The sequence below is a fragment of the Canis lupus genome, chromosome 1 (assembly GCF_011100685.1).
Source record: "Canis lupus familiaris isolate Mischka breed German Shepherd chromosome 1, alternate assembly UU_Cfam_GSD_1.0, whole genome shotgun sequence".
Lineage (NCBI taxonomy): Eukaryota > Metazoa > Chordata > Mammalia > Carnivora > Canidae > Canis > Canis lupus.
The window spans coordinates 116,691,366-116,704,837 of NC_049222.1; the positions used below are offsets into that span (position 1 = coordinate 116,691,366).

At 39.7% G+C, this 13,472-nt stretch overlaps 1 protein-coding gene across 11 annotated transcripts in view; it reads left to right on the top strand.

Moving 5' to 3' along the window:
- Positions 1-13,472, top strand: part of ZNF793 (zinc finger protein 793) — a 40,045-nt gene that overhangs the window by 20,037 nt on the left and 6,536 nt on the right. For 7 of the 11 annotated variants that reach the window (XM_038529201.1, XM_038529200.1, XM_038529207.1 and 4 more), the window contains 3 exons: positions 4,725-4,854; positions 5,398-5,493; positions 7,214-10,142. In XM_038529201.1, the coding sequence (XP_038385129.1) occupies positions 4,725-4,854; positions 5,398-5,493; positions 7,214-8,166 (1,179 nt within the window). In that variant the 3' untranslated portion in view covers positions 8,167-10,142. Of the gene's footprint in view, positions 1-4,724; positions 4,855-5,397; positions 5,494-7,213; positions 10,143-13,472 lie in introns of those variants that run through there. The other 4 variants (XM_038529205.1, XM_038529204.1, XM_038529208.1 and 1 more) reach the window with 3 other exon arrangements.

Genomic DNA, 13,472 nt, shown 5'->3' on the forward strand with positions numbered 1-13,472 from the left:
TGAAAACACAAATGTTATTTATTTTTGAAGGGAGCAGCAGACAAGAAGCTTCCTCCATTTGTATGGAAGTCCTGATTTTGATCCAGGGTATCTGTGTCCTTGAGCTAGACTGAGGAACAGAAGAGCTGTCTATTATTTAAGTTACTATCATTCCCTTAACTATCTTTATTAGTTTGGCAGCAAACTGAACATCTTATTCCCTACCAAGTCTCAGTGTGAAGTGTTCCCAATTCCCCTTACCTTCCTCACCATCTTTTTTTTTTTTTTTTAAGATTTTATTTACTTATTCATAGAGGTGCAGAGAGAGAGATAGAGAGAGGCAGAGACACAGGCAGAGGGAGAAGCAGGCTCCATGCAGAGAGCCCGACCCTCACCATCTTAAGATGATGGAGGGCCCTGTGTCTTGATGAGACTCCCCCTTAGCCCCTGGGTTCTTGTATTTCCACCTCTTTGGAGCCCTCCCTCCAGCAAGGACATCTTTTTCTGGAGACCCATCCTCTCCCCTTTCCCAGATCTCTTCCCTTGTCCCTACAACCATTGTCAGTGCCTCCAGCGCTAGAAACCGTCACCACTTCCAAACCACAAAGTCCTTTCCTTTCTCCCCTAACCTCCTTCATCTCCTGCAGTGACTTCTGATCTTCATGTTTCCATATCCTGTTTCTTACTCTTTCTTTCTTTTTTTTTTTTTTTAAGATTTTATTTATTCATTCATGAGAGACACAGAGAGGAGAGAGGCAGGCTCCATGCAGGGAGCCCGACGCAGGACTCGATCCTGGGACTCCAGGATTACATCCTGGGCCGAAGGCGGGCGCTAAACCGCTGAGCCACCCAGGGATCCTCTTCTTACTTTTTCTTGAGTCTAACGTCTTCTCTCCCCACTTTACTAAGACTATTCTGGCCAACATCCCAGGTGACTTTGCTGAGGCTGAAATAAGAAGATGCTTTTTGATTGTTCTGCTAAGTTAGACTGTACCTTTCGCCCCTTCTTCTGTGTTCAATGCAACAGCATATACTGGGTAGGAGCACAGACTTAGAACTAGACTACTGAGTTTGAATTCCAGTCCTTACCATCTGTATGACCTTGCACAAGTCTTGGGACTTCTTTGTGCCCCAGTTTCCCATCTCAGGAGATGGTACCATACCACTGGGCAAGCCAGAAGCCTGAGATTTGTCCTTGACTTCTCCCCATCTTCCCCCCTCATACTCAGTCACTTAGTCATGCTAATTTTACAACCTTAATGTTTCTTCGATCTCTTTCCTCTTCATCCCTGTGTTTGGTGAAAATGGCATGGCCTTTTGGGTACCAAATTACATCTTTTCTATTTTGTTATGTTCTGTCACATCCAATCCCATCCCATCCCATCCCACTCCAATTAGCTGTATTTGGGAAATACCTACCCAGAGCCTGTCAACTGAGCCAGGCCCCATGCTCTGTAATAAAAGCCTGATTGTTCTCTCCACTATCATGGTATGTTATTCTGGCATCAGAGAGTATATCTGGTTGGTATCTCCTATACATGGTCTTTGTATGGGTCTTAGGGTCTCATGTGCCAGCATCTGTGGCTTTACTCTGGTTTGGGTCCTGCCTTCAGGTTCATCTGCTTAGGCCACTGCTCAGGTGCCACTGAAAGACCCCACATTTTTCAAAGAGATGTACCAGCCTCCCCTGAGGTTGACCTGATGCCTGTGACCCAAAGCCCCCACCAGAAATCACATTACTAGACTATCTCATGTGGCCCAAGGCTCCTAGGTAGACAAAGACAGACATATCAAGCAGAACATTCCAGGGGCTTAGAGAATAACTCTCAGGAGCTGAGTGTAAAGATGAGACCTCTCTTTGGGCAAGGTTCAATTCTTTACAGTCACTTGAAGATCTATCGTAGGTACTGTTTCCTCTACTCACAGGAATAGGGGAGTTTTTTCCTCTATACCAAGTAATTCTCCAATTCTCTAATTCTTTGTGGACACCAACTGGGTGTCCTACAACTTAGTTCAACTTGGAGTTAGCACAAACCCTATGAATTAGGGACTCAGTCTCACAAGACTGTTTCCCCTTCAGATACTAATTGTAAATCCTAGATTGTCACCTGGACTTCTAACTTCTAGCTATAAATTGGGGGTTCCTATGACCCCCTCTTCAGTTCTGAAAATATACTATAATCACTCACAGAACTCTGGGAGACACTTTTCTCACTATTACAGGTTTATTATAAAGGATACAAATGAAAAGCCGGATGACAAGGTACAGAATGGTCCTGAGCACATGAACTTCTGTGTGGAGTTTAGGGTGTGCATCTCCCCAGATGTATTCACCAACCTGGAAGCTCTTGAGTTTTTCATGAGATTTTCTTTCTTTATTTTTTAAAGGTTCACAGAAGGGGATCCCTGGGTGGTGCAGCAGTTTGGTGCCTGCCTTTGGCCCAGGGCGCGGTCCTGGAGACCCGGGATCGAGTCCCACGTCGGGCTCCCGGTGCATGGAGCCTGCTTCTCCCTCTGCCTGTGTCTCTGCCTCTCTCTCTCTCTGTGTGACTATCATAAATAAAATTAAAAAATTAAAAAAAAATAAAGGTTCACAGAACTTTCTTCAATTTATTGTTTTTTAAGATATTTATTTATTTATTTATTCATGAGAGACAGGGAGAGAGAGAGAGAGGCAGAGGCACAGACAGAGGGAGAAGCAGGCTCCACGCAAGGAGTCTGATGTGGCACTGGATCCTGGGATTCTGGGATCACGCCCTGAGCCAAAGGCAGATGCCCAACCGCTGAGTCACCCAGGTGTCCCTCATGAGATTTTCATTATTTAGGCATTGTTGATTGAATCATTGATTGGTAATTATTCAATCTCTGGTACCGCCCACCCACCCCAGTGGCTGGGTGGTAGGGAAGGATGCTGGAAGTTCCAACCCTCTAATCACATTGGTTAGTTTCTCTGATGACCAGACCCCTCCTTGTCATTAGCATAAATTCTTATTTTGTTGACTGGGGCTTGTTAGGAATAACAAAAGACACTCCTATTACCACTATTACAAAGTTACAAGGGTTTAAGAAGCTCTGTTCCAGGAACCAGGATGGAAGGCAAAATGTATATTTCTTAATGTATCACAATATCACAGGCATCCTCAGGTTAGTACCTGTGGGTCCTTCTCTGGATCTATAGCTATCTATTAGTGTCCATTGGAGCTCTGGCCTGGGCACTTTGCTCATCCTGTCTCCCTGCAGAGAAATCCCACACTGACAATGTTAGCTACCACTTCTCTGCTGGTGGTTCCCAGAGCTTTAGCTCCCTTCCTGATCTTGCTCTTGATACAAGACTCATATGTCCATCCTGCTGCCTGCTAAGTGTCTCCACCCATGTGTCCCTACATGTCTAACAACACCTCCTCTTTGCTTCTGCTGTTTGGTTCTTATGTCTGATTTACCACCACCATCACCCAGTTGGCTTTGAGAGAGTTGGGTGTTACTGTTACCCCTCTTTTACTCCCCACACCCAGTTAAAGTGCAGACTCTGCTCTTCTTTACAATGATCCTTTGCTGTCTCACTGTTACTGTCTCACCTGTGAACACGGTCTTCCACCTGCTATTATTCCACCGCGTTATTACACTCTTTACCTCTCCCCAGGTCACCTACCACATTTCTCTCTGTATCCATTCACTTTCAAATTATGTGTGAGTTCTGTATCTCTTACAGGCGTCGCTTTTTTATCCAGCCTAACAATCTCTGCCTTTTGGAGTGTTCAGTCATAGATTAACTTATGTTATAATTTACTGTCATTTAATATGAATATAATTATTGGTATGGTTGGACTTCTATATATCTTTTTAGTATTTGGTTTTCTGTTTGTCCCATGTGCTTTTGTTCCTTTATTTTTTCTCTTATGTGTGTGTTTGTGTGGATTAAATGAGTATTTTTGGAATTCATTTACTTCAGTACACCTCTGCACCATGATTTTAGTGGTTACTCTAGGGATACAATATCTGTCCTTTAACTCTGCAGTCTGCTTAGAATTACCACTGTACCACTTGACATGGAGTGCAAGAAACTCACCACATGCCTCATAGAATGTGCTTTCTATACATATCTTCCCCTGATTTTCCATTGTCTTAAAATCCATCATCTCATCACTCTCATCAGTCCCCTGTATACTCCTGTTACTAAGAGCCTCGCAGCCCATAAAGTCACTGTTCTCCATTCCCGTGTTCATGCTACTCCCGCTGCAAGGATTACAGCTTCTCCATCTTTCTATAGAGAAGACTCAGCTTCAATATCCCCCAGCTCTGACACCTTGCTAGACCTTGAAACATTTAATGGACCATTCACACTTTTCTACATGCTGTAACCTAGATGTCCTGCCACCATAGCTCTTATACTTTCAGCTAGATGGCTTTACATATTGCTTTCTTGCCAGGCTGTGAGAGCTTGAGTTAGGAACCATCCATGACTATGTCTCCAGCAACCCTCACTAGGGTACACAGAACAAGTCTTCTTCCCCCCCCCCCCCACAAGTCTTCTTTAATTAATATATGTTGACTCAAAGTGTATATGAGAGTGGGTTCCAATGTGATTGTTATTTTTCCTACCATATAAAGCCCAAAGCCAGGAATGTAAGAGGCATTCTAGATAGATAAATGATCATGATAAACTCTGACCTAGGAGCATAAACACTCTATACCATCCACCTCTGGCTGCATTTTTCCCATGTGACTTAATGTCATTTCGTCTTCAGCAGAGACCTGTGTCATTCAAAGATGTGGTAGTGGGCTTCACTCAAGAGGAGTGGTACAGGCTGAATCCTGCCCAGAGGGCGCTGTACCGGGATGTGATGTTGGAGACCTACAGCAACCTTGTCTCAGTGGGTAAGAACAGCTCCGCCACACAATCTAGATTATGCTTGAATAATCCTTCCTTTTTCAGTTGCTAAAATTAACTGAGGTACCTAGAGCATTTGTAGTACCATATACTTCCTATGTGCCAGACACTATTTCAGCCACTTTTAAAATATTAACTTATTTGAATTCTCCTAAAAGCCTTACAAGGTAGGTACTATTGGTACCATTATTTTCCACATTTGGAAACAGAGACACACTTTGGAATTCATTGTGAAGGTGAAGATAGGTGAAGTAACTTGCCCAGTGTCACTCACCTAAATCCAGAGTAGGATTTGAACCCCAGCAGTCTGGCTGCACAGTCCACTTTCCTAACTCTTACACTGTGCTGCCTTAGTGAGTTTGGCTTGAGGTTCAGTGGTCCTGAATTACTAATTCCTTTTGGGTTCTGGATGAGGTGTGTGTACAGTCTTCTCCCAAGTACAATGTCTGTTGTGCAGCCTTTAATGCTGCCTGAGTGGCCCTGAAGACCAAGGAGCTCAGCCCAAGGCCTGGATCATTTCCCTGGAACAGGTTATGAAGGCACTAAACCATATGTGATCCTCAAGCTGGAGCAGGAAGAAGCACCATGGATTTGTGAGGCAGCATGCTCAGGCTGCCACTGTCAGGGTGAGTATAAATGTAGCAAAAGAGGCACTTTTAGAGGCTAGCACCTTTTGGATTTCATTCAGAGTCCAGTTCTCAAAAGCCTTAGAGCTTTGCAGGCAACTGGAGACATTTCTCGGAGAGCTTTAGCTTCTCTTGATGACCCTTCAAAATCCATGCACCCCACCTCCTTATCCAGATGTTCCTTCTCCTTCTCATCTTACCTCTCCTGTGTTCTTGTTCCATTGCCCTTTCTCTAGAATCTTTGGCCTCTCTTAAAGTTATCAGTAAACCTTCTCTTTCACATTCAGGCATTCTTACAAGTAAGTTTCTGTTGTTCTCCCACTCCTGTTGGTTCCTTCCTATCTCCTGTTCTCACAGTTTCCAAGTAAAATGCCCTAGACCTGCCTGCCGTACCCACACTTTCACTTCCCATTCTTTCCTTAATCCCTTAGTTATCCCTAAGTCCTTTAGTTTCCTTAAGTCCAAGAGGAGGAAGTACTGAATTTCAGGTAACCTGGGCAGGAAAGCAGATGACTAAGCTTGGCCCATCTTAACCACATTCATTTAACATTCAGAATAATTTCCTCTCCCATAAGCTCTGTAAAATATCCCAACAATACTCATGGTACTCCAAGTGTTGGTAACCTACTCTTAAGGATGCCCATGAACTTCCTACTTTTCCACAAGTCATGGACTTAGCAAGAAGAATCATTGCTATCTCTTCCCACATCTGTTAGTGCCACTTATGCTCCATGTTGTAATCACATAATTGAATTAAAGATGAACCCCAAAGACATTCAAGTCATTTTCCTGCTTCTCCCCAAAATGATGTCTCTGAAATTACCACCATTCACCTTCCATCCACTTTGGTTGTAATAGTAGTAGAAGCAAAGCACTAGAATTATTGGTGAACACTCAGTTTGTGCTCACTCTATGCCAGATTTGTTCTCAACCATTTACATACATCCTTTTATTCAGTCCTTACAACACCTGTGAGCTATCCAGCCTTTGTTACCCCATATACAAATGAAACAATCACAGAAATGTTAGGAAACTTATCTAAGAACATATAGCAAACTAAGGGACCGAACAGAGATTTGAGCCCATGTGGTCTGGTTTCAGAACAAGTACTGTTAACCATCACACTCTGGTGCCATGGGGTGTATTTTGTTTCAATAAACTGTGCTCATTAGCCTTCATGAAATCATTGTAACCTGGCTATCAGATACCTTTTTCCTCTTTTAAGAGCCACACATTGAATAGCAAGGTGCTATATGACACCTCAGTAACAGGATTGACAAACCACAGACTCTAGTTTGGCCACCTGATTTTGTGAATAAAGTTCTGTTGGAACACAGCTGTGTCCTTAGTGTCCTTATATTTACATACTATGTACCCCAAATACAGTGGAAATGTTGAGTAATTTTGACTGAGACCAAATGGCCTACAAAGCCTAAAATTTATTCTCTAGCCCTTTAAGAACATGTTTGCCAACTACGACTCTACAATATCCAATCTTCCTCAGAATTACTTCTTTGTATACACTCTGACCTACTCCATTTCATTTGTGCCAGTGTTGTGAATCTTCTCTACTTGTACAACACCTTTCCTTGCATTTAGTTATGGTTCATGCTTTCTTTTCATATACTGTGCATCATTTAAATTCTTAGGGTGTTTCTCTAGTAATTTTATTCTAGATCATAATAATAGAATAAAGAAAGGTTTGCTGTATTTTCTCCAGAAAACATCTGTCAAGTTAATGTCCAGAGGAAAAGACAAGACATGATTTTGAAACAAGGTGCATTCATCAGCAAGAAAACCTTGCCCAAGGAAAGAAGCCATGAAAACAGTAAGTTTGGGAAAATATCAACTCTGAGCACTAATCTTTTTCCATCCATTCAGAACCCCAGTAACTGGGACCCCTGTGGAAAGAATGTGAACCATAATTTAGACTTGATTAGTTTTAAGAGACACTATTCAAAAAAACAAAATGAATGCTGTGGATGTGGGAAATTGTTACAGCATACAAACCACGATAGAAGACCTAATGGAGAAAGACTCTGGGAATGCAGTCATTGCGAGAAAGCTTTCAGCCACAACCCAGCACTTATGTATAAACCAGCAGTAACCAATTCTCTTGTATACAAACGTAAGAGGGTTCCACCTACAGAGAAACCCCATGTCTGTAGTGAGTGTGGGAAAGCATTCTGCTACAAGTCTGAATTCATTAGGCATCAGAGAAGTCACACGGGGGAGAAGCCATATGGATGCACTGACTGTGGGAAAGCCTTTTCACATAAGTCAACTCTCATTAAACATCAGCGAATTCACACTGGGGTAAGACCCTTTGAATGTTTTTTTTGTGGGAAAGCCTTCACTCAGAAGTCACACCGCAGAGAACATCAAAGAACACATACTGGAGAGAGACCCTTTGTGTGCAGTGAATGTGGGAAATCATTTGGTGAGAAGTCATACCTCAATGTACATCGAAAAATACACACAGGAGAAAGACCATATCGTTGCAGAGAATGTGGAAAATCCTTTAGCCAAAAGTCATGCCTCAATAAACATTGGAGAACTCATACAGGAGAAAAACCTTATGGATGCAGTGAATGTGGCAAAGCTTTTTACCAGAAGCCAAACCTTAGTAGACATCAGAAAATTCATGCCAGAAAGAATGCCTATAGGAATTAAAACCTAATAATTGTGAGAAAGCGTTAAGCAAGGTATCCTATTTAATTATATGTGGAGGTGTTCATTTTTAGGAGAAATCTCATTGATTTAATGAATTTGGGCAAGATGTTTTACCATAAGGGAAGTCATGTTCTAATTGTGATAGAAATTTTTATACAAAGATTATAGAAAATACTTTATAAAACATAAACATCACTTATGGTCACTTTGGCTTATGAAGTTCAGAAATATGTTAATGGGATGACAACAGCATATAAAATATATGTGAAGAGAATTGGTATATTATGGTATATTCCACAGTTAGCCACATAATAAGCATTATTTATACTTTGGGAGTGTAAATGTGAATTTAATGTAAATTGTGAATAACAAACACATGTGTCACATACTATGTAGAATGCCACTCATCAAACTTTTCTACTCTAAATATCACCATTGTCTTTCAGTGTCTTAACAATATAAAAAATAATGATAATAACATCTGTTAATGTTGAAAAGCCGAAGCTAAAGAATAGTTTCACAGCCTAATATTGGATGAGCAAAATACTATAAACTTGATTATTCAGCACAGCCATTATTTGACAAAAAGTAGTGTAGCCCTGGTATTGTGCATATTTTCTAATTTCTTTTTTTTCTTCTATTTTCTTAGTCTTGCTTAACATGCCTTGTAACAAATGAGTAGGAGAGACACTGTTTATATGAGTCTTATAATTCAGAAATGTTTCATGCAGAGACCAAAGAAGGAAAATTTTTCTTTTTGCAAACTAGTTCAGCAACATCCACTTTTCTTCCCTATCAGTTTCCCTGTGAATGCCCTGGGCACAAAAACACAAGTTGTTTCATCTTTCCAATCTTTGAAAAAAGTCTACTTCCTTGAGCTGCCATGTCATCCAAATAAAACAAATGGCCACATTGTTCAGGATTTGCCTCCCTATAAGAATGCCTGATCAAGGGATCCCTGGGTGGCACAGCGGTTTGGCGCCTGCCTTTGGCCCAGGGTGCGATCCTGGAGACCCGGGATTGAATCCCACGTCGGGCTCCCGGTGCATGGAGCCTGCTTCTCCCTCTGCCTATGTCTTTGCCCCCCCCCCTCTGTGTGTGACTATCATAAATTAAAAAAAAAAAATGCCTGATCAAGAATAAGAAAGGAAGCAATCACATGAGCATTGGGTATTGTTTGTAAGTGATGAATCACTAAATTCTATATCTGAAACTAATATTACACTGTTTGTTAACTAACTGGAATTTAAATAAAAACTTGGAAAAAAGTAACATAATCACAGATAAAGATGTAATTAAAAGAATGATAAGAGATACTTCTTACAACTCTAGAAGAACACGCTTTTAAAAGAGGAAATAAATGTTTTTCTAGCAAAATGTAAGTTAGAAAAGTTGCAATAGAAGTAGAAATTTGGGGCACCTGGATGGCTCAGTGGTTGAGCATCTGCCTTTGGCTCAGGGCATGATCTTGGGGTCCCAGGATCAAGTCCCACATCGGGCCCCCCACGGGGACTCCCTCTGCCTATGTCCCTGCCTCTCTCTGTGTGTATCTCATGAATAAATAAATAAAATATTTCTTTAAAATATTTTTTTAAAAAAAGTAGTAACTTAATAGAACAATTACCATTGAGTTTGGAAAAGTGATTAAAGATGTAGGATTGAAAATACTCCAGTCCCAGATGATTTCGTAATTAGTTTCATCTAACTTTTTTCATAGGCTCCATGCTCAGCATGGAGTCCAACATGGAGCTTGAATTCATGACCCCGAGATTGAGACCTCAGCTGAGATCTAGAAACTCTTAAAGAGTGGTACCAGTGCTCCTTGAAAATTACAGCCCATAGACTATGTTCCTCAATTTATTTTATGAAGTCAGAATAAGTTTTAACACCAAACCCAAATAAAAATAGTGGAAAAAAGAAAACCCCAAACCAGTTTTATTCATGAATTTAGAAACAAAAATTAAAATAATAGCAAATAGGGATCCCTGGGTGGCGCAGCGGTTTGGCGCCTGCCTTTGGCCCAGGGCGCGATCCTGGAGTCTCGGGATCGAATCCCACGTCGGGCTCCCGGTGCATGGAGCCTGCTTCTCCCTCTGCCTATGTCTTTGCCTCTCTCTCTCTCTCTCTGTGACTATCATAAATAAAAATTTTAAAAAATTAAAAAAAATAAAATAATAGCAAATATAATTCAGCAGGATGTTTAAAGAATGATATATTATAATGACCAAGTAAGAATTATTGCAAGAATACAGAGCCAATCCAATAATAGGAAATACATCAATAAAATGAACAGTTTGAAAGAGAAAATTGCCATCAGTAGATGCTGAAATGGTATTTAATTAAATTTTGCAATCATTTCCAATCATCAAATATATAGTATAAACCTAATAAAAAATATATAGTAACCACTTAAGAGTATCTTTACCAAAATTCTATAGCATTTATTATGTTAAAACTTTTTTGAAGGTTGAAGAATTTAGTAGTATTAGAGATGAGGGTGTTTACTACTATTTTTTACTAAATATTGTCTTGGAGTTTTCAATGAAAGCAATAGAAAATAAAATTAAGTAATTGGTGTAAACAGTAAAAAAAAAGGTAAAACTTCTTACTGATGATATGATTGTATAATCAGTAAATGAAGAGACTTGTAATTGTCTTGAGTTAAAAGATAATTTTTTGAGATGACAGTATAGAAATTAAAAGCTACTCTCAGGATCTCTGGGTGGCTCAGCGTTTTAGCGCCTGCCTTTGGCCCAGGGTGTGATCCTGGAGTCCCAGGATTGAGTCCCACATCAGGCTCCCTGCATGGAGCCTGCTTCTCCCTCTGCCTGTGTCTCTGTCTCTGTCTTTCTGTCTCGGTCTGTGTGTGTGTGTGTGTGTGTTTATCATGAATAAATAAAATATTTTTAAAAAGCTACTCTCTGTAAACATCTAATAATTTATATGCACTTCTTTTGGAATACACTAAATGTCTGTGCCTTTTTCTTTTTTAATCTTATGGGAAATGATCTTAAAGCCCATATGGAAGAACATTTGTTCTAACAATCTAGACAAGAAAAGTGTGAAAAAGAAAATTTCATACCAGTTGTCAGAACATAACATGAAGTAACACTTTTTTTAAATTAATAAAATATTGACAAAGGAGTCAATAAGTACATCAATGGAACAGAATAGAAAATCCTGAAATAGACTTTAATATATATGAGCTTTCTCATATATAAAAGGTAGAATTTCAAACCATAGGGGAAAGGAATAGTTTATTTAAAAAGAATTCTGGGATAATTAGCTTTTAATCGGGAAGGAAGTAAAATTAGACTAGTGGCCCCAACCATGTTTTTTAAAAAAAATTCAGGTGGATTTAAGATTTAAATTTTTTAAATAATAAAATGAAAATGAAAGGAGACTATATGTACAATGTAGGGATTGGAGAGATTAACTTTACCAACACAGAATACTCAAAAGCTATTAAAAATTAAAAATTGGCTGCTGGGGTGGCCCAGTCTGTTAAGCCTTTGACTCTTGATCTCAGCTCAAGTTTTGATCTCAGTCATGAGTTCAAGCCCCACACTGAACTCCATGCTGGACATGGAGCCTACTTAAAAAACAAAACAACAACAACAAAAAACACAAATAACAGGAAAAAATTGACTACATTAATGTATGATCTTTTGTATGGCAAAAGGTGCCATCAACAAAGTCAGTACATTATAATTTTGGATGAAATATTTGCAAAGGCAGTCAGAGAAGTGCTCTTCAGTTTGACAGGGAAGAGATAACTTAGTGGCAAAACATGGCAGAGAAGATGAATAGACAAGTTGTAGAGAGAGCAAATCCAAGTGGCTGATGATGGGCCCATCAAAAAATGTTTAGCCTTGGTAATTATTGGGGAATACAGATTAAAGTCATAATATGAGATAACAGTACGCAGTCAAACTGACAAGAAATAGGAATGCTTTTTTGCTGTCCCAAGATTGTTCTTCCACTCCGCTGGTGGAAACATAAATCATTAGAGCTCTTTCAAAAAGCAATCTGGCAACATCTATTAAAACTTAAAATACTTATGCCACTTTGGGAAATCTTCTCTTAGAAGTAAAACCCCAATATATAAGGATGGATGAACATATGTATTTATTATAAAATTGTTCCTACTGCAATAAAACACTAGAATCAAAATAAATGCCCATCAATAGGGAAATTGGAAGAGGGGAGAAACTAGTATATGCATTCCATAGCGTTTAGCCATTAAGGTGGACAAATTAAACCATGCTAGTGGACTTGAATAGAAGTCTACAATGTTTTCTTGAGCAAAAAAAGCAAAGTACAAGTGTATAAAAACGACTCTTTTTTTAAATCAGTGACAAAATTCCTCTAGATGAATGATAAACATGTATTCATATGTGTTTGTGTATGATTTTTCTATGCATGAAGAAAAGTATTGAAGAGTATACATTTGGTTGGGGGGAGGTGGGTGATGCAGGTTGGTTCGGAGGGAGTCAGGGAAAATGAAAGCCAAATAGAAAAAAAATTACATAAATGAACCAATTATATCTCAGACGTGTGATTAAGTGAAGTTATTTGAGTGGGGAGCTAGAACTCTGCTAATTTGTGGAGATGTTTGTGGTATATTGTTAAGTGAAAAGGGAAAATTGCAGAATAATGTATATAAATCTATTTTTTTAAAAAAAGTAAGAACCCTGTATGTGTATATATATATATGCATGTATGTTTATATGAACAAAGAAAAGTATGGATGGATATACAGCCAAGTGTTAATTAACATTGGTTACTTTGATGGGGGGAAGGGGAAAATAAGCAGTTGTTTAATTTATATATCTTTCCATTGTTTTACTTGTTACAACATACATTACTTTTGTAATTTGAAAACAAAATAAAGGGGGAAAGTGTTTCAAAATGCAGGAAGCATTACAAGTGTTTCTGTTTTCTGACAAGCTGGCAGACTGACCTGGTCTACTTGATTCCTCCAACTCTGTCCTTCTGCTATCACCAAAGTAAAAGTAAATGTCTTGGTGTGGGACCCAGGAAATTTAACAAAAATCCCCTACCCCTGGACAAGCAGAGCAGGACTGATTCCATTTTGTGCTACACCTGCCACCTCCTGTATGACCCCACATAACCTGCTTATTGCTCAAGGCGCTTCCCCACCCTAGTCAAGCCGCTGGGCACACCCTAATCAGAAATCGGCTCATAACAATGTAACCCTGCTTTGTGCCTGCCAAAACTCCTCGCCAATTCTGACCAAAGTAATAGGCCAGCTCAAATGGATACTATAGGGTAAGATGTAATTC